The sequence below is a fragment of the Lissotriton helveticus genome, chromosome 5_1 (assembly GCF_964261635.1).
Source record: "Lissotriton helveticus chromosome 5_1, aLisHel1.1, whole genome shotgun sequence".
In the NCBI taxonomy this organism is placed as follows: domain Eukaryota; kingdom Metazoa; phylum Chordata; class Amphibia; order Caudata; family Salamandridae; genus Lissotriton; species Lissotriton helveticus.
This window is the reverse complement of record NC_136065.1, coordinates 2,029,056,743-2,029,082,639: the sequence shown is the minus strand read 5'-3', so window position 1 is coordinate 2,029,082,639 and position 25,897 is coordinate 2,029,056,743. Positions and strand designations below refer to the sequence as shown.

Sequence of the window (25,897 nt, the reverse complement as noted above, 5' to 3'; positions counted from 1 at the left end):
TTCAAAAACGGAAATACTCATGTGTGGAGATTGGAAACATTACGACCTGCTTGCCGCCTGGCCTGATGTACTGGGATCACTACCAAAATTATCGAAGGAAGTAAGAAACCTCGGAATAATCATGGACTCCAAGCTGTCGATGAATGCCCAAGTGGACACTACAAAAACGCTGCGGCAAATTTTCCCTCAATTGGGATTGTCACACAAGGTCCAAGCTACCATATCCCTTGTTCTGTCCAAACTCGATTACGCCAATAGCCTCTACCACGGATCACCTTTAACAACCATGAAAAGACTACAACGGATTCAGAACTCGGCTGCCAGACTACTCTTGCATATCAAACCACGAGACCACATCTCACCTGCCTTGAAAGCCCTGCATTGGTTACCGGTAGCCAGAAGATCCACGTTCAAGCTACTATGTATCACCCACAAAGCAATACATGGGATGGGACCGCTCTTCATCAGGAATGAAATCACCAAACACATTCAACAAAGGAACCTACGCTCTAAAGGGGCATCTCGCCTCAAAATCCCAGGATACAAGAAAAAAAACATGGGTGGCACTTCCTTCTCTGTTCAAGCAGTCAAACTATGGAACTCTTTACCCCCAACATAAGATCCACCGACAACCACCTTATCTTCAGAAAACTACTCAAGAATTGGCTCTTCCCCACATAAGCACCATACGCAAAGAGATGTTTACAGCATATTCCTCTGTATATACGCATTTATTTTCACCATAGATATATACTAAGTATGGGCGGAAAATTCGTTCCGCTTGCAAATTTACGGATTTTCCGCGATTTCGCGATCCGCGAATCATGCGGAATCGCGGCAAAATCCGAGAATTCACGAGCGGGACGAATTTTGCTCAGGAAGCACTTACAGGGTTACAGCAGGTGCCTAAGTTGAAGCTAATTTCTTTGTAACCATTTACAAAATGGTTACAAAGAAATTAACTTCAACTTGGGCACCTGCTGTACCCTGTAAGTGCTTCCTGAGCGGCGCCTCCTTGCCTACTTGTAACTATTCTCTGACCCTGCTCTGACCCTCGAAGCAGGGTCAGAGAATAGTTACAAGTAGACAACGAGGCTCCTGCAGGAAGCACTTACAGATATAGATGAAGCAGGTGCCTGAGTTGAAGGTCAAATTCAGTAACTCCATAATCAGCCCAAAACACATGTGTGTTTTGTCCAGGCTGGGCAGGTGTGTATTCTCCCCATATCTTCTGTCGAAAATTAGCTATGATGCTTGATGGAGTCCTTTGCATCCTTTACTTTCACGAGCTCTATCCCCGTGCAGTTCCTGTGACCACGAGCTTCTTTCTCCCCGGATCTGCTGCTCTGATCGGTGCCTGTCCTTTTATACACACAAGAGGCATATGAACTCGCATAGAAGCCCGCCCGTTTGCCCCCCCCCCCACACACACTAGTGGTGTGCACCGTCTTCCCGCCCTTTAGCCACTATGATGGACAGCTCACTCGAGGGACCCCAGCGCCCTTCAGCGCGATGGCAAAGTTAATCAACCTAAAAAAATGTGCGCTTTGTCGAGGCTGGGCAGGTGTGTGTTCTTCCCATATCTACAGTCGAAAATTAGCTATGATGCTTGATGGAGGTCTTTGCATCCTTGAATTTCGCGAGCTCTATCCCCGTGCAGTTCCTGTGACCACGAGCTTCTTTCTCCCCGGATCTGCTGCTCTGATCGGTGCCTGTCCTTTTATACACACAAGAGGCATGTGAACTCGCATAGAAGCCCGCCCGTTGGCCCGCCCCACACTAGTGGTGTGCACCGTCTTCCCGCCCTTTAGCCACTATGATGGACAGCTCACTCGAGGGACCCCGGCGCCCTTCAGCGCGATGGCAACGTTAATCAGCCCCAAAAAAATGTGCGTTTTGTCCAGGCTGGGCAGGTGTGTGTTCTCCCCATATCTACCGTCGAAAATTAGCTATGATGCTTGATGGAGGCCTTTGCATCCTTGACTTTCACGAGCTCTATGCCCGTGCAGTTCCTGAGACCACAAGCTTCTTTCTCCCCGGATCTGCTGCTCTGATCGTTGCCTGTCCTTTTATACACACAAGAGGCATGTGAACTCGCATGGAAGCCCCCCCGTTCCCCCCCCACACACTAGTGGTGGTGCAAAATCGCAAAAAATTCCGCGATTTCGAGGGGAAATCCGCAGATTTGTTTGCGATTTCGCGCAAATTTGGGAACCGCTGATTCGCAAAATTCGCCCATATTGTGTATTACTTTGTATAAACATGTATAATAATTATGTTTTTTTTTTTAAATCATCTTTGGTCTACATGTATTTACTTCCATTGTGCATCCATGTACCATCCATGTACTTGGATCTGTGTGTCTGTTACCTTTCTCCTGAAAAAGCATATCCAATGCAGTATCCTATTTCTCATCCTGTGCCTCTATCAATATCTTTAATCTACATATACTTACCTCCTTTATGCATCTATATACTATCAATGTACTTATGGATCTATATATTTATCACTTTCTTCTAATTTTGCATTTCAAATGCACTACCCTATTGCTAAGCCTATACTTCTCTCAATATATCCTCTGGCCCAACCTTCTGACTCATCTCAAACTTCTTTCTACTACTTTTTCCAATGCACTACCCTATCTCTCACCCTATACATCTATTAATATATCTTCTACATCCACTCTTATTTATCCCAAACCCCATACCCCTACTATGATCCCAAAATAACGCTTTCTAGACTCTCTCCTACTCTACCCCTCCTTGCATCATCGGACACCTATTTTACTATACCTATCCCCAAAACAAACCGTTATAAACTCTCCCCTCTGACTCTTTCCCTCAAAACCCCCTTTTTTACTCATCCAAAAGCCTCCTCCTACTGCAACGACCTCAAAAAAAAAAGAAAATCCCACTCCTCTGTCCCTCCACTATCCTTTTCAATCAAAATAACAGACGAACATGTTCATTTCTCAATTTCCATATTCCACTATACCAATTCACCACTAATCCTTTATGAGTTCCAGAGTAGCCCGCTACTCGCCAATGGAGCTTTTCAACACCCCATCAGGTTTACCAGTGCTATATAAACACAAACCTTTTTCCCTTTTCAACCCCTCTCCAGTCCTTCTCAATGCAAATAACTGCCTAACATATCCACCACTCAAATGACTTTCATGTTTCACCATACTAATTCAACAGTAATCCTTATGGGTTCTAGAGTAGTGTGCTATTCGCCAATAAAGCGCTTCAAAACCCCATTAAGGGATAGCAAGCGCTATATATATACACAAGCCTCTTTCCCTTTTCTATCCCGCAACCTACCCTTCTCTATCCAAATAACTGAATACCATATCCACCACTCAAATTACTTCATACTTCACTATACTAATTTTTAACACTAATCCTTTATGGGTTCTGGAGTAGAAAGAAAAGCGTTTTAACACCCATCAGGGGTAACAGGTGCCACATGAATGCAAACCTTTCTTCCCTTTTATCCCTCCGCTACCCTTCACACTCCAAATAACTGACTAATATCCACCACTCAAATTACTTTAATATTTCACCATACTTATTCGGCACTAATCCTTTAAGGGTTTCCGGAGTAGCATGCTTCAACATCCCATCAGGGGTAACAAGCGCTATATACATACAAACCTTTTTTTCCCTCTTCTATCCTTCTGTTATCCTTTCGGTATCCAAATAACTGACTAACCTATCCACCACTTAAAATTTACTTGCATGTTTCACTATACTAATTCCACACTAATCCTCTATGGGTCCCGGAGTAGCGTGCTACTCGCCGAAAAAGCGCTTTGACGCCTCGTTAGGAGTAGTAAGCGCTATATAAATGCAATTACAATACAATACAATACAACTGCTACCAAGATGTACTTGTAAGTCCGATCTGATGACAAGGGGCCGCAATGGTCCAAACAATCACAAGCCAGAAGTTTGTTTGAAATCAGTAGCGGTGTCTGGGGTGGATGCGCCACGGTAGAACTCTTCTTCTGCTGGCAGATGACACATTTGAGGACAAAGTCCTTGGTCTGTTTGTAAAGACCCGGTCATCAGTAGTGTTGCTTCAGTAATGAAGCTATGTTAGCCACCTCTGCATGTGCAGATGCCAGACCCTAATATGCAGCTAGTATTAAACACATCCTGCGATCAGTGTCTGGTATTACTCTATCCTTCACTCCAGGAATGAGGAATATTTAGTGCATCTAACTTGTAGGAGTATTTGAGTGGAAAGCCTTTCGGAAGAGTGTCATTGCGAACAGCGTTGACAGCCACTATGATGTCTCTGTCGATCCTCAAACTTCAAAGAGTAATTGCAAAAACTACAGCAGTGTGAACTGTTGCTTTTGCAGCTTCATAAGCCATGGAATTCCCTGCAACGTGTACGCCAGCACATTAATTACTGAATGAGTGTATTACATGAGTCGGGGTCAGGCAGTTTTTATCCATTCTGGCTTCAATAGTGTAGGTAATCATTATAAGACTGGACACAGTGCTACAAATCACACACAATAAGTGTGTGTCGAATCCAGGATCCGTATTGTCCAGTGCCAGAACTCGAGCCTTTAGCTCAGCTAAATGAGCTGTGCAGTCACCAAGTGACTGCATGTAACTTTACTCAGGATAGAACTCCCCATCATGCATGCGCCCTTTCACAATTGCGTACACTGCGGAGTATTGGTGCTTAGTACCTATGGCACCCTGCCGCACAGTGCAGGGATTTACAGGGGGTTCCACAGGTATGCTCTTGGCCACCAACCTTAGGCCGTGGGGGCTAAGGGGTCCTGCCAGGGGCCCCCAAAGTCACTTTCCAACAGCCTTTCTGCGTCGGAAAGGTCGGCACGGAAAGCCTGTTGGAAACCGACATTGTAATCCCGACAGAGGAAATGCTGTCCATAGGGGGTTACGGTGCGCTTCCTACCGACAGGAATACTCTGCGAGACGGTCGGAATTGAGTCGAAATGACCGGCCGGTTTATGTTCCGCCCACGAACTTCAAAATCTGGGGGGGCGGACTGTAAACCGACCGAGCTGGTCAGAAGGGCCCCTACGCGGTCAGTAGGCTTCCGACTGTCGGGTGGGGTCTTTAAGTTCGACATCGTATTAAGCCCCTAAATTTCTGGAACACAGGCCCGTAGCAATTCATATGCACAGATAGGACCATTTTATACACTACACCTGAGCACACCCAATCATTATGTCTATTCTCCAATCTCTGAATATAGCACTCAAAAAGTCAAAACAAGTCCCTTCACAATGTGGTCCAATTTCCCAAAATTCCAGTCAGAGGAAGTAGTCTAGTCACACTCTTCAATCAGATCTGTGTGCTTTATTTTCAAATCAATGTTAGTTGACACAGCAGCAGCCGACGCGCGCTTCGCCCACAGGGCATTTTCAAGGCTTAATGTTATGAGCTGAATCAAACAATTGATGTTTCATTAGATAATTTTCTTTGGTAATCACTGCCCGGATACAAATGCAGATATTCTTTGAGGAATTTAAGTTTATTCAACCGCTTTCATTCCCAAATCAATGCACAAGTCCCGTTTGTATTTCAATTTAAAAATTACGTTTTCCACTCCAGACAAAGTCAAAATCCCGGCAGTTTTGAGATCGGCTCTATATGTCTCCTTTATTCTATCCAACCACTCGGATCCTGATAAATCCGAAAGCCTTTGAACTGATAGGCGTTCTCCTTGGTGTGTTCCCTTCTATCGCGTTCTCATGATTTACCAAAGGCTTTAGGATTTATCAGGATCCGAGTGGTTGGATAGAATAAAGAACAGGGAGTTCTGTCTCGCTGGCGTTGCTGCTGCAAGGTGCTACAGCCAACATCAGGTGAGAGCGCAAGAGAGGTACGGAGGAGGAGCCTCCAACAGCGAGATCAACCTGCCATTTTCCCCAGCCTTGATACCTATAGTTCTGGTGCTCCGAGACAAGCTGCCTTGAAAGGAATCTGACCACTTTTGGCCATATTGATAAAATATTAGGCCTTGTTGCAGTTTGTAACAGAATGCGCAGTATCTGACAGTCATAGGTATTTTGCCATTGTTTGAACTGTTCTAAAGTAGGAGCATTGCAAGTCATTGGTCTGAACACCAGATATGTTTCTGCTGAAACTAACTAACTACTGTCACATCATCCTACTACAATGACATGTATTAGGAGAAAATATATATATACTGGAGTGGAGTTTACATGTTCAGCGCACTGTTCCAATTTACAATTTAGCTACAATTTCAATTGCCTAGGCACAACCATATGACGTTACCATGCCTGCTTACATTAGAAGCACTCTGCCAGCAATTACTCGTTTGCACAGACATTTTTTCATTCTGTGAACCCCTTAAAGATCTGGCAATCTAATGTAGAATGCAAACTTCAGCCACAGCTTCATACTGTGCACCAAATGTGACAAGAAACCACACGTTGATGAACAGTGTTCCTTATAAAAACGTATACCATAATAAGGAGGAGGATTTTAAAAAATCAAGCACGGGACAAAGGCAAGTCTCCGATGTACATAAGTAAGAGGAAGAGAATGTACCTGTTCAAGATGATCCGCACATCCTAGGGAGGAAAAGAGAAAAAAGAAGATAAATATTCATCCCCCACAATTCTGAGCACTGATTTCCTTACCAAAGGGACACTGAGTCGCTATTGGAGGACAAGGTTTTTTTCTGACTAATGAAAAAACACTAACTCGTATCAAGCCACCTGCCAAGGACCTGGATTGTCACTGAATGAACAATTTCAATATATAACACATATTGAACTGTTATGATATATTATTAATCACTTACAAAGGATCATCTTGGCACAACATTTATAAAAGAGAATTCACAAAGGTGCAAATTGGAAGGTCATAATCTGCTTCTCGGAGCCTAAATGAAGATAGATGCATTTATGTTCAAATAGGTTATTGCATTTGGAGAAAAGGAAATACAATCAAGATAAACAGTGATACATAAATACCCAAAATTGATGCATAAGTTAAAAAGTTAAAGACACTTATATGACAGAAAGTATTTAAACTAGGATGATAATGGAAGAAACCATTAAATATAGATGACCATGTACATATAGTGACAAAGAGCAGGTGTTTCAAAGTCAATGAATAGTAAATATCATCCCAAGGAAGAGGGGTCAGAAGAAAGACCACTATGTAGCATAATAATGTAATGCGTGGTAAAATTTGTATCGCTTGGTAAGTAAGATGTATCACCAAGGGGGATGAAGCGAGAAGGGGGAAGGAAAGCGTAGGAGAAGCCAGATGCTTTGAATGATTACAGCAGCCCTTCAGAGGCAGACTCATAATCATAGGACCTTTTGTGATAACTTCATTATAAACCTATGTCAAAGGGTAGAAAAGACAACCGACTGTGGCATATTGGGGAACAAAAGCAGACCACCTCTCCCCCCGTCCACCTTCGAGCAATTCCCTTACCATAAACAAGTGGTACACCAAATTATGGAACCTAGAAGCCATGGCAAACATACCGTAGGACATTGCAGATCTGCAGGACTACTTTATTAAGTTCTGACAACCACTGGTGGAGGATCTTCATGGGGATTGGGGTAGGCCTGACAAGGCCAAACAGGCTCTAAACTCTGGTACTCAACTATAAACCTTAAGCAAAACTTGTAAACAATGATCAGACTTTCCTTCACTAGGAATTCGATAAATGTTGACTTAGTACTTTGGAAATCTGAACGTTTCTCAAGAAAATTGTTTAAAGCTGGAAAAAGAAAAATAGATAACAAAATGTAAGAAATAGTGTAATTATGAACATCGATTATTCTCAAGGTGAACAAAATTGTTTCACAAAAGAGATGGAGGACAGGTTTTTCAAAATGTCTACAACCTTCGATTCAAAGAAAGTATTTTCTTGACCAAAGAGCCCATGCCGGGCCACCGAAAATATACTCACAGTGTCTATCTCCGCTACCCCTAGATTTAAAAGCAGGTCCAATCTCTTTGACCTTTTCAAGGCACCACATAGAGAAGAGACCATCCATTCATAAAATGCGAGATGGATAACACTGTGCGCATGAACTATATAAAACAATTCAATTCCAATGGAAGGCCCCACTCTTTGTCCCGTGCTATATTTCACATATTTCATAGGCCCTTTAAAGTCTCTTCTTTGTATTTAAATATTTTACATCTTTGTATGCAGGATGTGTCACTGTAAATGGAGGAAGTTCAGGATTAAGAATACAGGCATCAGTATCCAGGTGAGATATTCACCATCACACTTTACAGAACAGAAAATAATATAATGCTAGTCTACTTTTGAAGCACGTACTAGCAGCCAGAGTTATTTCTGGTTATGGATACTAGATGGTTTTTGTTACCCAGCTTAATGGTACTCATTTACCAGCCTCTGGTGAGAAAAGGCTGAGCAGTCAGTACGATATACAGGCTGCTGAGTGCCTTGACTCATACACAGTCACCTCCACCTACAAAGGGTGAGGGGAAGATACATTAGGATGATGGAGACATAACATGTTTTTCGAATAGGACATTTTAAACTCCTATAGACTCTCATTGGGAGGCAATGCAAGCTTACCTTTTTCTTTCCTTTTTATAGCTACAATAGGACAATTTTCCAGATTGAAGGCGCAAGAGAGATAATGACCATCTCCTTAGCTTAACAAGTCTCTGCTCCGCAAGCTCCAGACCATTCAGAACACCACAGCCAAACTCGTCCTCGGCATTCCTCAACACAAACACACTACCCAACACCTACAGAAGCTCCACTGGATTCCCGCTGAGAAGAGCGTCACTTTCAAGATACTCACCCACACCTACAAATGCCTCCACAACACCGGACCCCAATACCTCAATGAGAGAATCTCCTTCCACGTACCCAAGAGAAACAGGTGGAAGAACCTTCTCCAAAATTGCGGCCAGGACCTGGATCGAGCTCCCGATCAACATCAGACACGCCCACTCCCTGAACATCTTCAAGAAGTTGCTCAAGACCTGGCCCTTCGACTCAATGGAGCTGCTTACCCCTCTCCCCCCAGCGCTTTGAGACGCTCAAGAGTGAGTAGTGCGCTTACAATTACCCTGATTGATTGATTTTCCGATTTGGAGAATTATTCCCTTCTACCTTCAGCCCAAGTGGAGCCATCATCCATGGAGTTGTACCCTGAACTAGGATCGGACCTTGCCCCCATGGTGTAATTAGCACAATGGATCTGCTAAAATTTTTCCTCAAATAATTTCACACAGTCTGCTTTCTTACCAACAATGAACATGAGTGAAAACACAGACCAACGAACAGGAGTGAAAACACAGAATCTAAAAAGATTTCTGTCCAGAACAAAAAGGTGTGAAGAAACCCCAGAGACAGCAAAAACTGTTATTCTATGAGAACCTGTCCCATGGTCACAATCTCCTCTAGAACTTGGGAAAACAAATTCGTCTGATTTTGAAATGGCTTCGAAGTGGACTGTTTATTAATCAAGTGTTGAAGCTGCTTTTCGGTCCCATTAGATACAGCCTTCTGAACACAATGGTGGATAAAATTATCTGAAGATGGTGGACACACACCGGATGGACATCATTGTGACAAATTCCTCCTGGGGTCTATCTCAAAATAAAAAGTTAGATTTCCCAACATGCTTTTCCAGACCCCAAAAATGTATGGTGCGAGAATGCCAAGCATGTGCTCCTTGAATAACCCCACACTGCAACATTAGGGCATTCACCAAGAAACCTAGAGCCTGAAGCGTGCTCAAGATTGCTAACAAGTTCAACAGGGTCTGTTTCTAGAGAATTCAAGGTTTTATTGATTGTGGAGATGCAGATGGCAGTTTCTTACTGAAATAGGTGAACATCACAACTTTTCAATGCTTACAAGTTCCTAAACTGACTCCTGTCTGTATTAAAAATCGTCACATTTCAAAAAAGTCTCTTCATCAAGAAGGTATCTTGATCAGTCTAAAAACCCTTAGAAACAAACGCTTTAGTGGCCGGAGACCCCGGCGCAAAGAGCATTCATTTGACATTACTGGTGCAACTCATGAAATTGGTAAATCCATCCTCCAATTCTATACAGCTGTGCTGGATGCAACACTCCAATGTAATTTGGTCATTATAATCTTCCCTTGTGATTATTCATTTCCTGCTCAACCCTCAACCCTTTTCCTGGTACTCGCACTAACAGTGAGGTGAAACCGGTATACTGAATCATGCTTGCTACAGTTGCACATGGTCACATTTTCCTTGGTCTCACTCACTTTTCCACATGACACCCTGGAAAAGTGTCTCAATTTCTTGCATTTATAACAACATGCTTTCATGGCAGGACATGCACTGGAAGTTGGAATCTGTTTGGTGTTTCCGCAACACCAAACAAAGCCCCTTGTCATGGCCACTGCATTCTGTCCTTGCTCCACCCATTAACCTTACTCCTTCCAGACACCTGCACCACATGTACATCCTCGGTACTAGCCTTGAAATTATTTTTGCACACACCATCCCTAGTATTTAATTCCTTGATATAAACTGGGGTTCTCAATTCGCTTTGGTACATCAATTGACTTTTGCAAAGAAGCTTCTTTTAAACTCAACAGTGTTTCTGCATCCCTAAACACAGGGTGAGATTAATTAACGGCTGCCTTATAATTCTCCTCGTGAAAGTTTCTGAAATTGTGATTCTCCTATTACCATGGCCACTAGATTTAAGTTAGCCTGGCTGATAAGGGCTGTTAGCCCGAAACCGGTCCCAGGATGCTTGTTTCCGGTCCAGGGAAGACATGGCTTGGCAGTTCGGGCTGCACTGTTGCCATGAGGTACAGGGTCAAAACTGATTTGCATATAGCTGTGTCTGAACTGGGGTGGCCAAGTAAGCTAAAGAACGATGAAGGATTCAACCCATATCTGTGACTGGTGGCGAGTTCCTGAAAAGTTTCAGCTCTCAGTCCATCATCTCCTTGTGTGTGCTTTGTTTGCCCTAAGTTGGCAGGGTATGCCTAGACGTGGGTCCCTTGCTCACTTTCCCACTGGATTCAAGTTAGCCTGGCTGATGAGGGCCGTTAGCCCGAAACTGGTCCCAGGATGCTTGTTTTCTGTCCAGGGAAAACATGGCGTGGCAGTTCGGGCTGAACTGTTCCCAAGAGGCACAGGGTCAAGACTGATTTGCATATAGCTGTGTCTGAACTGGGGTGGCCAAGTGAGCTAAAGAACGATGATAGATTCAACCCAGATCTGTGACTGGGGGTGAGTGTCTGAAACATTTCAGCGCTCCGTCCGTGTTTGCTTTGAACTATTTCATAAACCCATTGATAAGTTGATGTAAATAAGGAAAAAGGAAACTGATGCAGAAGGTTACCTTATTTAGTGCAATGCACAGCAGACAAACTCAAATGAGCTCCAGGTGACTTCTCACTTCTTCTCTATGGAACTCTCCTACCTCTTTGCTCAAAAGAGGATTTCAGGTATTGGTTTTCATCCCTACGGTTGAATAACTTCACTTCACTCGTCCACAACTTCTAGAAACAGGCCCCAATGTAGTGAATGACAACCTCTCTACTTTGTATAACTCTTCCACTCCCAATGCAATTTTATGTGAATCTCAAGCAATGCCGAGTGGTGCATGAAAAGTGAAGTTTAAATAATATATTTCAGTAGTTCCCTCTAGTTCTATAGATAGTTAACTCTCACCTTCAGTAGCTCCACATCCTGCTGCTGACACTTCCCCTGGATCTCTGTGATCAGGTCCCGGTGGGTGGATTGCTGCTTCTCCAGTTCACTCAGTTTCTTTTGAATGTTCTTCATATTCTCTTTATGTTCCTTTTCCAGTTTGCTCAGAAGTTGTTGCTCTTCCTTGTCCAGAAACTTCTTCAGAAACGCAAATGTTGTACGGATCACCCCCACCTGGTTCTTGAAGTTTCCCTCCATTAAAAACAGCCAAACAAAGCACATTTTTGTATTTGTATGCTTCACACACACGTAATCACAGTTTCTGCAACTGACACAAACAGTGGGGGGGGGGGCTTCACAGACATACACGTAGAGTTGTATACATAACCATTTCTTTGCGATGCAGAACACAATCAAAGAAATATACAATAAACTTGAGCAACAACTCGGCAATAATTCAACTCTCTATCTCTCATTATTTGACCCAAATCAAATCACAAAGCTTTATTCGATTTTAAAAATTAAAATCATAAAAGCATACAGACAAATACCACAATACATTCTAAAAACATTTTAAAATAAATCTCATAGTAGCTTTAGATTTGCACAGTTAACGCATTAAGCATACTTTACACAACCATTAGGCAACGTTATAGGTCACAGTATTCTAAAGGATTTAGTAATTACGACACAAAGAACTGTAAGATGCCGGTTTGGGACAGTTAGGAGCCCATGAAAAACTACTGCCATTACTTAAATGGGTTCCTCTGCCCACTGGGATGTTAACAAAGCCCCGGGTATTAGGTGAAAACTTATAGGGCGTATAAGGGTAAAAATCATATAGATCCCAAGTAGAGATGACACCATCAGCATTTTGAGGTAGCCATGTTTGCAAGTATGGCACAATGTGTCTGCTCCTAAACCGTATCAGGATCAAATCCCCCAAGATGTCTTTTTTACGGGGTCCAAGCCATCCCACCCTCCGGACACTTATTATACGGCCATCAAGATGGTAAGGAAGAGGTCTGTTTTTTGATAACCAGAACTTGACCTTATTCATAAGATCATTGTGTCTCTCAGTTTTGCCTTTTGTTAGTTCAGGGACTCCCGATAGAACTATTACAAAAGGTGCAGCTTCTGGCGGTAAATGTATATGGGTAGTTCGCACATGATTAAGTGGGATGTGGCGTGATGTTGTCACTTTCTGGGGGCCTGTGGGATTGGTGGGCAGCAAGGAAGAGGTGGTTGAGAATTGAATAGGCGCCGCATCATAAGGAGTAATCGGGTTAGGTAGATTTGTAGGGGCGGTTGTCGGCGAGCAATCAGTGGTTACGACGTGGGCTGTTGGTTTCAGGAAAGATTCAATGGAGTTCTCCAGCCCCGTGAGCTTATTCTCCAGCGTACTGATTTTATCCATCAAGGGGTGTATTAAAGATTTCAGCAATTGCTCGATCATGGTCAGAAGGGCCTGATGGGGAGATGGTGACACAGTAGGAGGAGAATTAATTAAAGGTGGAATTGGACTTACAGAAAGTTTATTAGATGTTTGAGGTTTAGTAAGACTCCCATTATCTTTGCCCCCCTCGATCTTCCTTTTGGCCGGCGTAGCCCTGAAAGGTATAGATTTTGTATCCGGAGGAGATTTCAGCTCCCTTGTACGAGATAGTAAGCTGCTGCGTTTTCGCGTGGGGGAGAGAGCTGCTGGAACATATTTAGCCTTGCACAGACTATTTAGGTCATCCAGCCATAGGAAGTTAGATGGAGAATGTGCGAATATATCATCTGGGATAGTATTAGGCATTTCCCCAGCTTTGGGCTTGGGCATGTGTTTGTGAAATACAAGTCGATAGATTACCTCAGCAAACAGCCAAAAGTAGTGGCCCGTCCCCGTCCTCCTATGTCCGTTGAGGGCCGTAGAGGGCCCGCCCTTTGCCTGGGCTTAGCCCGGCGCCCGCCCGCGCACGCGTCCCGCGGGGCCGGAAGTGAGGGCTGACTGAAATGGCTCCGGTAGCAAGGGGGTGTGGCCGCCGCCTCCCGAGTCCTCCCGCTGCCTCCAGGAGTGTCCGTGCACTTCGCTGTGCACGCGCTGCGCCTCCCGCGAAGCGGGAGACGCGAGGTCTGTTTTTGAAGTCCCCGGTAGCAAGGGGGTGTGGCCGCCGCCTCCCGAGTCCTCCCGCTGCCTCCAGGAGTGTCCGTGCACTTCACTGTGCACGCGCTGCGCCTCCCGCGAAGCGGGAGACGCGAGGTCTGTTTTTTAAGTCCCCGGTAGCAAGGGTGTGTGGCCGCCGCCTCCCGAGTCCTCCCGCTGCCTCCAGGAGTGTCCGTGCACTTCACTGTGCACGCGCTGCGCCTCCCGCGAAGCGGGAGACGCGAGGTCTGTTTTTGAAGTCCCCCGGTAGCAAGGGGGTGTGGCCGCCGCCTCCGGAGTCCTCCCGCTGCCTCCAGGAGTGTCCGTGCACTTCACTGTGCACGCGCTGCGCCTCCCGCGAAGCGGGAGACGCGAGGTCTGTTTTTGAAGTCCCCGGTAGCAAGGGGGTGTGGCCGCCGCCTCCCGAGTCCTCCCGCTGCCTCCAGGAGTGTCCGTGCACTTCACTGTGCACGCGCTGCGCCTCCCGCATCTCCCAGCACACGGTTTAGAACAGATTTACTAGTAATATAGGCTGTAGGCCTTTATAATCCATGAATAGTGGATTTACTTACAAAAAAACATTTACAGAATAAAAAACTAGAAAATGCAAACTAAAGTCTATACATTTACACACACGTACAGGAGGCTCTTAACTATTCAGTGACATGCTTTGCCAAGAATGGAACCATCCATTAATCCTTAAATGCTGGATGTTGGCAAGAGCAGTGGACATGGGCCTAGTGTGGTAAGTTGTTGTTTAGATCCAGTGATCTCCCATCACAGAAGGTTAAAAAGAGTAGCGTCCCATGTATGGACAAAATACCTCTACAAAGATATACCGCACACACATATTGATTGGTTCTATCGGCAAATGTCAGCAACATGTCTTGTAAAGTGGCTGGTAAAGAAAGATGACCAGGACAACAATATCCATGTTCGTCCTGCACCAACGTGCTTCTAGCTCCTGCCTCAATTAATTTCCTTGTGTGGAGCATGGACCAAATACACGTCGATTTTCCTTAATTAGTGTCTGTCCGCTGCTCATTCTCCATTGAGGTACTATTTTTTTCTTTTTTGCCATTTTTATATAGCCAGACCACAACCTGACCTGAAGGTATTGGAACTCCTTACAAGAGCACAGTTCACATTTGTTTTTGTTGTATGAGAGATTAAGTGATTTGCCCTGGATCACAGGATGCTGAGCAGAGACTCAAACCTGGTTCTTGCTTTTGTGATGGTCATTGCTGTTTTGTGGTTGAAAAAAATAATTTTCCAGATTTTGCACTCTTATTATTAATGCAGCACTTTTCACATAATATAACAAAAGGTTTCTGAAGGTCGTTGCCCACAGGTCAGATATGTGGTTTCTCTTACTCCTCTCTCGCATATAAACTGTAACAATGCTCTATTTTTAGGTATTGTCTGTGTGTGAAATCTCTTGTATTTGAAAAAAAAAATCTTAAAAGGGGCTTAGAATCCGCCCAATTTTTACCTGAACTTACAATTGGTTGATTCCAATTTCGCTCTAATTCACATGCTTCTGAGTGTTCAGCACATCGACTTTGAACGTCTTGGTGCTCTGCCTGTCCATGCAGTGGCGCTGAGCTTGGACCAAGTACAACTTCAGGTCACTGGCTACTGGCCAGTGTCCTTCCACTGGCTGCTACTCTGAAGGCACTTTTTTCCCATTTACTAGCGAGCACTCCTGCGAGTGCATCCGCATGCCGCCTTCTCTCCTCCCAGCTTGCTATTGCTGCTCCTTTTCCCACTCACTCTCCTCCCTCTGTTGCTGTTCCTCCCCGCACACCTGTCTCCTGTTTATTTACAAACTGCTTCTCAGAAAAACCTTGGAAAGCTCAGATTAAAAGTGAAGCCCACTTCAAAAGAGCCTTTCCTTCACTCTTATAAAACAAGCATTTACAATGCAATGGTTTTGCCTTTGTTAAAGTTAGAGTTCTATCTTAAATAGGGCATATCTGATGCTTTTCAAGTGCATCTATATTAAATATGGCATATCTGATGCTTTTCAGTGCACTCAGTTTACGGCTGATGTTATGGATAATTATTCTTAACATTGTTACGGACTTGCTAGATAGGAGTCTTACAGTAATTAACTTATTCACACATCCTCTAGATCTACTCTCTTTTTGACCTGATAGTTTAATATACTCTCTTTGCACTCTATACATTACCACAATGTTTAACGTGACTTCCATCTGTAATCACAGTCTGTATATTATGTATTTATTTATTCTGGTTCAAGTGTAACACATCAACTCTTTGTTAAACCATATATATATATATAACACGATTTTTTATCATAGCTGGTCCTACTTCAATGAACTACCAATGTTTGCACTCCTTGTACTTATCCACATACCCCACTGTTTGATGTAAATTTGAACTTATCTACCAATGTTAACTAATTCCTTTATGTTCCAATCTTTCGGATTTGCTGTACATATTATGAAAATGTATGCATAAGATAATCACCTCTCTCTGTACATTAGTTATATCCTTTTTTTTTATTATTAGTCAACACATCGCTCACTATAGTACCGCAATACATTGTACAATGCATTGAACCCCAAGCGGTTTGAGTATGAGCTATAGAAAACAGTACATAAATACGCAAGGGTGCAAATGGGTGGGTTTAGGATTAGGTGACATAAAAAAAAAAAAGATCGACCGATATAAATACACATACATACACAGTGTTTATCCTGAAAAGCCAGTAAAGACTTTGTGGCTGGGGTCCCCCTATGTCATGACTAAGTGGGGATTGTTTGACTTTAGAGAAGTAGGGTAATGGTTACAGTAAAATCTTGTTTATGGTTAATGTTCTATATGGTTAACCTAGCATAGGCATACCGCATTAGGGCTTGGTTGGAAATGTTGCTGTATTCACAATTCTAAACCTGTTGAGTATCCGAGAAGGATTGAGCAAGTTGATTACAATTATCCCATAGATGTCAATGTTTGGAGTTCTGCTATTACGGTGATTCCTTTATGTATGGAGGTTTTTAAGTTGGAGGGTAAGAAAAACAATTCTAAGTGAACGGGGTACACAAATTATGAGGTCGAGTCGATAGTTATAGCAAAGAAGTTGGGTGGCAGTTTTGTTTGGGGTAGGTCGTTAATGACGATGAGACACATTTGGGATGGGGTCTGCTAGAAATTCTGGCTCTTGGTTAGAGTGGGGCTGCTAAAGGCTTGGCCTCTTTTATTGGCTGGAAGTTTTTTGGGCATGTGATATGTTTTTCAAAGTTTATTTTGGTTCAGATCTTTTGTAGGACAATGTCGGGATTAAGCCCGTTTTTATAGGATTTTTTTTGTTTTTTATTATGGATTATTCCATTCCTCTGGGTGTGCGGGAATTGGTAAAGATGGAAGACTCCGCTGCCGGTCGGGGTTGCAAAGACCGGTTACCGGTGGGTGCAGGGTCCAGTGGGGTGCAGTCCCAGACACAGCCACAGTTGGCGCTGGCCCGCCTCCCTCTGACTGCACGGGGCAGTGTGTACACACACAGACAGATGACAACCTAGAACTTGTGAGTGCTGCTGTTGCAGAGTCCAGGCGCCTCCCTTCCCACTACTCCTAGCCCAACAGAACCCCTGTCCCCGGCTGACCTGCTCTGCAGCGGCCTCACTGCGGGACCCCATGCCGGAGCGAGTCCTAGAGGAGATAAAGTGAGCGGGCTCTGCGGCCGGGGTTGCGGTGTTGCTGCGAAGGGAGCGCCGGGTGTTCACCATACTGCCGGCACGGGTTGCGCTAAATGCCGGGGCCTCTCACTGCCCGGGCTCTCTCAGCGCCATTCCTCTTTCTCTCGGGCTGCTGTCAAGCGGCGCTGCCACTGGGGGTCGCTACAGCCAGCACCGCGGGCCGGCCGTTACACTCTCTCTATTGGCAGAAGCAGAGGTTTCCGCAAACACAAAGGCTCAGCCACTAGACCAGAGACATAGAAGAGCGGACAACGCTGGCGATTGCATATGGAAGCAGCGGCCATCTTAACAATTCCGCTTTGAAGCTGCTCGAAAATTTGCAACTACTGAATTTGACAAAAAGAAACTGGGCCGGGATAGTTCGCTTTAAAATACTTTTTTTTGGAACTGAGGCTGCTGCACGGGGAGAGGGACGGTCGATGCAGGCTGCTTCCTCCTTCCGGCTCTCTCCTCCTCCTCCTGCGATGACGCGGAAGGGGGCTCGGCCGGCTGGGCCAATCCCAGCGCGGCCCGGGCTTGAAGGCGGGCGCTGCTTCCTCCTCTCACTCGGGGCCGCGGCGGTGAATACACGGAGCAATGCCGGGTGGGATGGAGGCAAACAGCAGTGACAGGCGGAGAAGACATTCCCGAGTGCAAGGGGAAACAAGCAGGAAGGCGGGTGCCGGCTCAATGCCGGACCAGATTCGGGGGCGTTCCCGGCTTTTGGCTGACGTCGCGTGACGTAGCCAAAAGGGAAAAATTCTCGGGAACGCCCCCGAATCTGGTCTGGGATTGACAGACAGAGCCCTCTACCAATGGCTAGCCTCCATTTATGGAGCTAGCCAATGGGAGGAGGGGGCGGATACCCGACCCCACATAGAGATAACATTAGATTTTGCTAGCGCATGCGTACTTCGTACGCATTGCGTAGGCAAAACCTAAAAACTAATTTTGTCTGTGTTCGCTCGTACTGTGCTCCTCTTCAATACAGCCAACCAATTCCTGTGGAGTCAAAGTTTGTCTTTCCATTTTTCAAGTGTGAAATAATCTTTGGAGCCTGTGATACCGGCTATATGGCCTCCATAGCAACTGTTGGATCATGTCAGCAGAGTGTGGATGTCTTTTTTGTAGGTTTATAGCACAAGCTCACCCTGATGGTATTGGAGCATTTAACATGGCCACAATTTTTTTCGCACAAGTTACACACATTTTTTGTTTCTATTTGCCTCGAGGATGTTCAGTCATTTGGTCAGAATCGTAGGGTATTGTGCGGACGCTGAGACTCCAACCTAGCTCCCCAGTTCCAGTGGTGGAAGTTCTGGTTACATTACATGCCATGCCTTCCCTCCTGCATTATGCTTTCCCTCCCATTTGCCTTCCATTTCGCCTGTGAACCATTTGCCTGCCCGCCTCAAAAAGTGATTTCTGGGCCATGCTCCCTGTTCGTTCATTCTCCTTGTTCTCTAATGCACTTAACACATCCGTTCTCTGCATCTCCGATTACTCTACATCCACTGGACATGTTTCCTTCTTGCTCACCCCCACCCCTCAAAATTGGGTTTTGCTGTCCTTTTCCTCTGCAATACTGAACTGCAATCTGCCTCCTTCCTTCCCCACCCCTAAGTCTTCCCGACTTTTAATTATATGCTTCATCGCAATCTTGCTTATGCTCATGCTTTCTGTTTATTATTCCACGGGTGTCCTCCATACACCCATTCACCCATTTCTCTCCACCTCCTGCTTACTTTGTGTCTATTGTGTCGACTTTCATTCTGCATCCTGTTCTTTCCTTAACAGGAAAAAAAGCGCTATGATGCTTATTTTTTAAAAAAAACTTTAAGCCATTAAACAGGCAACAAGCATTTGCAATGCAATAGGTCTCGCATTAGGAAAGTTTGAACTACTGGTATTGTAAATGACAATTTTTTTATTTATGTGTTGGTTTTGAAAATAGCGAAATTAATAGCTTTGTCATTTACAATGCCAATAGTTTTAACTTTCGCAAATGTGACACCTATAGCATTTGTTATGCAATATGTGTTGTATTTACGTGTCTTAGATGTATTGATATTACAAATAACAATGGCTTTTATTTTTTAATAATGAATACTTAAATAAAAGCTATTGTAATTTATAATGGCAATAGCTTAAACTTATGTAAATAACTTTTATGTAGATTATGTTCAGTGTATTTTATTGTAAAGAAAATCTAAGAACAGAAGTGAAATATTAACATCTTTTTGTGACATTTGTAATAAAGATTGAAACATTGATAGAACATATTTGAACCAGTTGTTGTTGAATGGTTGCACAGATTGATGGTGTGGTGGCGCTAAGTGATGTTGTGGTGGCGACGAGTGATGTGGTGGCGACGAGTGATGCTGTGGCGTTCAGTGATGCCGTGGTAGCGCATAGTGATGTTGTGGTGCCCCTGAGTGATGCTGTGGAGGTGTGGAGTGATGCTGTGGTGATGCGATAGATAGATAGAGTGCGATAGATAGATAGAGTGAGAGCGATAGATAGAGTGAGGGCGATAGATAGAGTGAGGGCGATAGAGAGATAGAGTGAGGGCGATAGAGAGATAGAGTGAGGGCGATAGAGAGATAGAGTGAGGGCGATAGAGAGATAGAGTGAGGGCGATAGAGAGATAGAGTGAGGGCGATCGATAGGTAGAGAAAACGGTTGCCCACAAGATAATGTAATGTAATAAAAATATGGAGAATTATTCTTACTTGTTTTGAGACAGTGCTTCATGCCGCACTTCGGTCCTTTTTAAGTGCTGTAAATATCCAGCGTTACTGTTACCCAATTCAATCATAAAATGCATATTTATTCTATGTGCAAGTAAACAGTTCCACTTACTTTATTAGGAATGTTTAGGATTAACTGTGCTTCAGTGCAGCCCTATATACTAATAAGAACAGTCTGCGGATGTTTAGTGATGGATCTTTGGCTGAATTGTTTATTTTGTTATGTACTTCCAGAATATTCCCTGCTTAGTAACGTCCACTTGGGTAACGTCCAACGCTATATAAAAACAAGCTCTCGGTATTGCGTGGCGGGGGAGAGGATTCCTTTGAAGTCTGATGGGGTGGGGGCGGGGGAGTCGATTCCTTTGAAGTCTGACGCCGAGGCTCAGACAAATGGTGTGCGATGTGGCTGGCGGTGTAAGAGTGCGGGGTAGGCCGCTGCCCCCAAAACTCGTGCTGCCCAGGGCGGAAAGCCACCCACTCACCACCACCTTGCTAAGCCTCTGGAGACAAACATACTCCTGTTAATTCATTTAAGTTGTGATTGAATTAAGTGTTTGTATGACCAATAAATCAGCAGCAGACAGCAATTTTTTACCACAGGTCATTTTCCAGTGCACCACTGATTATCATGGCTGATCGTATATAAATGTTCCTGTTGCCTATTATCATCTGACACTGTCACAACTGGGTGCTCCATTTTAAGAAACCGGCTTAAAAAATTATCTTGCTGCTAGCTGAGGGAGAGCACTCAAATGGCAAACTGACAAATTGCTTAATTCCATAAAAGTTCTTGCACTGGAGCTTCCACAAAGGATCATCTTGGAGTTAAGATTCCAAACAAGCAGGCTTGTGGTGGTGTCAGAGCAAAGGGGTCAGACTGATCAATGTCACCAGTTCCCACCCCAAAGGGCTGTAGGAAATCAGCAACGCGATCACCTGATGACCAGCGCGACTTGCGGATGTGCGCAAATTGCACCAAGATGAACTGAATAAGTGTGGCAGTGCATGCACCGCTTATGCAAAGATTCACAGACACAAAAAAGTGATTATTAAGGTTATCCAGTGTTCAGAATTTGCTGGGACAGTCTAGAGTTTTCACCACAACTTGCAGCTTATCACGGTTTTCAGAGAGGGTCTAATGAACAGAGAGGAAGTGGGGTGTTCATGTGTTCCAGTGCAGCATTCCTGAGAAGCCTCCAGCCAAAGCGTATTAACTAACAGATTATACAGAATGTAAAAGTTGCATTTACTTCCATCTATTGCCTCACTGTCCGTGTTTTCTTTACATATTAATGACTTTACTTAAGCCATTTTCTGCCCTCCGCTTGATGTTTCTATGCTACGGTTTTTGGATTTTAAAATCTGGTAACCCTTAAGATAGCGAGTTCCTATGTAGGGAGTCTGACAAGAGGTGAAGCAAAAGATTTTCCGAATTATGAAAGCACGATTGTTGAGGCAGAAATGTTCCCTGGGTGGTAATGAGGCACGTACCCCTTTTCCAGAGTGTCCGACTGCATGTGAAACTGGTATTCTGCTTTTTTGACTGGACTTGGCATCCAGCTGATCAGGAGTGCGCGCAGAGGCCGACTCCTGCTCCTGGCAACAGGAGGGCCAGATCCTGATCGGGGACCTAAAGGGACGCCTTGAGCATTCCCTCCTAGTGAACCCCGTGCATGAAGCTGTGGCGGAGCTTACTGTTAATCTTGAGAGTGTGAGAGAGAGAGAAAGAGAGAGAGAGAGTGTGTGTGTTTGAGTATGGGTGTGAGAGAGGGAGAGATATTGTGTGCGAGTGTGTGTGTGTGTGTGTGTGTGTGAGAGAGAGAGGGTGTGTGTGTGTGTGAGAGAGAGTGTGTGTGTGAGTGTGTGTGAGACAGTGTGTGTGAGAGTGTGTGTGTGTGTGAGAGAGAGAGTGTGTATGAGAGAGAGTGTGTGTGTGTGTGTGAGAGAGAGAGTGTGTGTGTGTGTGTGTGTGAGAGTGTGTGTGTGTGAGAGAGTGTGTGTGTGAGAGTGTGAGAGTGAGAGTATGAGAGTGAGTGTGTGTGTGTGTGTGTGTGAGAGAGTGTGTATGAGTGTGTGTGTGTGAGAGAGAGTGTGTGTGGGAGAGAGCATGTGTGTGAGAGTGTGTGTGTGAAAGACAGAGAGAGTGTTATTGTTATTGTCAGCTTATATAGCGCCAATTCACCTGCAGGTCTCAGGGCGCTTTGACCGCAAAGCACAACAACCGGTTTAGCCGAAAGGGAGTGGAAGAACTGGGCAAGACTAGACTGGGCTAAGCGTTGCTCTGAAAATAATTGTTTTTAAGGCTTTCCTGAAACGGAGTAGATTGCCATCCTTGCGGAGGGCCTCATGCAAATCATTCCAGAGCTTAGGTAGTAGGACGGAGAAAGATCTCCCGCCCTTTGTGGCCAGTCTGAACCGGGGGCATACAAGCAGTTGGGCGTCAGAGGACCTGAGGCTTCTTTCAGGTCTGTAAATCTCTAGCCGTTCCTTAATGTACGCCGGGGCTTGTCCATAGATGGATTTGTGGGCTATACAGAGGCTTTTGAAGACTGACCTTTGCCCAACTGGCAGCCAATGAAGGCTCTGTAATAGCGGAGAGGCATGTGCTCTTCTTGGGAGTTTGAAGATGAGTCTAGCTGCGTCATTTAAGACCACCTGCAATCTGTTGATTAAAGTTTTTGGTAGGCCCAGGTAGAGCGCATTTCCATAATCAAGCCTCGATAGTATGGTGGCAGAAACTACCGTGCGAAGCATTGACTGGGAAAGAAGTGGAACTAATTTGCGCAGCTGCATTATGAGGCCAGTACAGGTTCCAACCACAGTGGAGATCTGACTGACCATTGAGAGGGCACTGTCTATCTTAATGCCTAGACTTTTGACTGCGTCGGCTGGCTTAGGGGTCGAGCCCAATTCCTGAGGCCAATATAGGTCACTCCAGGGCGAGCAGTTTGATGAAACTATCAGCACCTCGGTTTTTTCGGGGTTTATTTTTAGGAGGTTCGTGGACATTCAATGGACTATATATCTGAGCACCTCCTGTGCGTGTGACTGGGCCTGTATAGTGTTGTCTATGCTCAACAGTAACTGTGTATCGTCGGCATAATTGAACACACGGCAGCCCATTTCAGCTAGTGTGTTTATCAGAGGTTGAAGGTATAGGTTGAACAGGAGTGGGGACAATGCTGAGCCCTGGGGGACTCCACATGTCAGGTCTCCCACTCCTGATATCCTATCTCCCAGCTGGATCCTCTGTGTTCTCCCGGATAGAAAAGATTCCAACCATCGGTAGGCTGAATCCCGAACCCCAAAACCGGCCAACCTGTCCAAAAGTAGGGTATGGCTGACAGTATTGAACGCCGCTGAAAGATCTAATAATATCAGGGTGTGTTTGTGTGTGTGTAAGACGCTGGGTACTAGGGCTAGTGGAACATATTCTGGGTGCCCCTGGTTTAGAATGGCACAAGTTGGAGACCGAGGGCAGCTTTTCCAGGCAGTGCGAATACTTTCATTCCTGTGAATCGGGTAAATGAAATGAAAATAGAGAGCTTGGGTCCTAAAATGTACACGTTTCTCTCCTGGGCTCCTGCCTCAAGTGCCACCTGAACCTTGGAGTTAGCAGGTAGTAGGTGCAGAGTCCCGAGCCGCTGATTGGAATGTGTCCATCGCTCTAGGTACGGAAACCTTCTAAAAGGGTCTGAAATAAAGTGCTTAAGTGTTTACTCTGTATGCGCGGTTAAGAATAATACTAATGAAGTTGACAAGGTATGAGCACGTTCTTAGCTGCACAACTTAAAACAAGCGGTAACTATTACAAGCAGTCGTGTCTATATGACGTAGAGCGAAAGGGCACAGAAAAGGAGGCAGGGAGGGCGTGATGAAGGAGGCGAGGATGGTAATGGGGAAGTAGGGCAGGGCCTAAAGAGTAAATAGTGGTGTGGGAGGAGAGAATGACTATGCGCTGTACATGCAACGCGGCTATAGAAGAGATGAATCGCAACAATAAAAATGTACTCCTTTGTAAACTCGAGCACGGCACCCCTGACGCAGGAGCCGTGCTGATACACAAACCCAAGGTAGACTCCAAAAATAACCAACCAGCAGCCAAGCATTGTGAAAGAGACACAGAGCTGAGCGGGTGCCTGTGCCTCTTGTTGCCTCAGTCCAAGCACACGGAAAGGGAGGGGATGGGTAACAGAAACGCTGCGTTTGTTCTCGGAGGGTGGGAGGAGGGCTCCAAACGTGAAGTGGGAGGGAGATAACCTAAAATACCAGTGACGCGCATGAAATTAAGTGATCTAAAAGGGTTGTGAAAGTGCAATTCAAAACACGTAGTTTCCCTGGAAGTTACGAGAACAGAGTTTTGTCAGCATCCAATGCAAACAAGATTAAATGGCATGAAGCGGGCGCCTCAAGAGGTTAGGAGATAGCGGACACCATTTTGCAGGAACACCAGGTGCAATTAAACACAAGAGCTGGGGAGGGGGTGTCAGATGAGGGGGCGGGGGAGCGGACTCCTTTGAAGTCAGATGACGAGGCTCACAGGCGTGCGATGTGCACGCGCCCGGCTTCGCGGCGGAAATCAAAGGAAAGGCGAGCAAGCATATATCGAGTGAGGGGGTGTGCAGCCTGGTGAGCTGAATGCACGTGGTTGTATTCACATGCACTGTACCCAATCCGCAGTTTGGGTAGACTTTTGAAAAGCCTTACTATAATCTCGCCCAGTATCCCTAACGGGATGGCTAAGGCGAGACCTAAAAAAAAATTTGACAAAACCAATACACTTTGCAAAACCAATGTTTGTAGTTTTGAGCCAGGGCCTTTCCGTGCATTGCAATGTTGAACACTACAGACCATTAAGATGGTAAGTGGATGACAAAAAGACGTCATGTTCCTATGAAATATCAGACTGGAGAAACTGCAGTCATATTAAATTGCCCCTAGTGGCTCTTTGTTGTATATAAAAGACTCATGTTCAGTTTTATTTGTAGTGATTTACTTTAATGGAAGACCTCCCTGTTTCCCAGACCAGTGTTTCTGCTTTCCCAGTTATTGCCCCTTTGACAACAAAGAGACACCTTAGGACTGAATGTTTCTCGCTTTGGCCACCACAGCCGAGTACAACAGAAGTCTTTATATAACATGTAGCTGGTGAAAGAGGGATACATAAAAGACCAATAACACTTGTATATCTGGACGAGAAGGAAGTATTGCCAATAAGCACTGTGCTCTGGTGCCATTAAAATGTACTGTTGCAATTGATTTCAAAGATTGCTACTCTACTCCACACTGCTATATGCCACTTTACTCCCCTCTAATCTACACTACTCTGCTCTACATCACTCTACTGTACGCCAGTATTCTCCACCCAAACCAGTCCATACCACTATACTCTATGGCATTCTACTTTATGCCACTCCACACTAAGCTACCACTCTATGGCACCCCACTCACTCTACTTTTCTCTACGCGTTCTACTCAACATTACTCCACTCAACTCTACACCACTCCAGGCCACTACTCAATGCTCTAATCCACTCTGTCCTCCACTACTCCATCCTATACCACTCTGCTCCACTCAACTTCACTCCATTCTACACAATTCCACTCTACACTACTCTCCTCTATGCCACTGTTCTCTATGCC

The 25,897-nt window shown here is 44.9% G+C and overlaps 1 protein-coding gene across 4 annotated transcripts in view; it reads right to left on the bottom strand.

The window, feature by feature from the left end:
• The window catches only part of LOC144756203 (E3 ubiquitin-protein ligase TRIM39-like), a 115,087-nt gene that overhangs the window by 71,582 nt on the left and 17,608 nt on the right, over positions 1 to 25,897 (bottom strand). For all 4 annotated transcript variants that reach the window (XM_078645810.1, XM_078645811.1, XM_078645813.1 and 1 more), the window contains 2 exons: positions 11,694 to 11,924; positions 6,564 to 6,586 (listed from right to left, as the gene is read on the bottom strand). In XM_078645810.1, the coding sequence (XP_078501936.1) occupies positions 6,564 to 6,586; positions 11,694 to 11,924 (254 nt within the window). The remainder of the gene's footprint in view (positions 1 to 6,563; positions 6,587 to 11,693; positions 11,925 to 25,897) is intronic.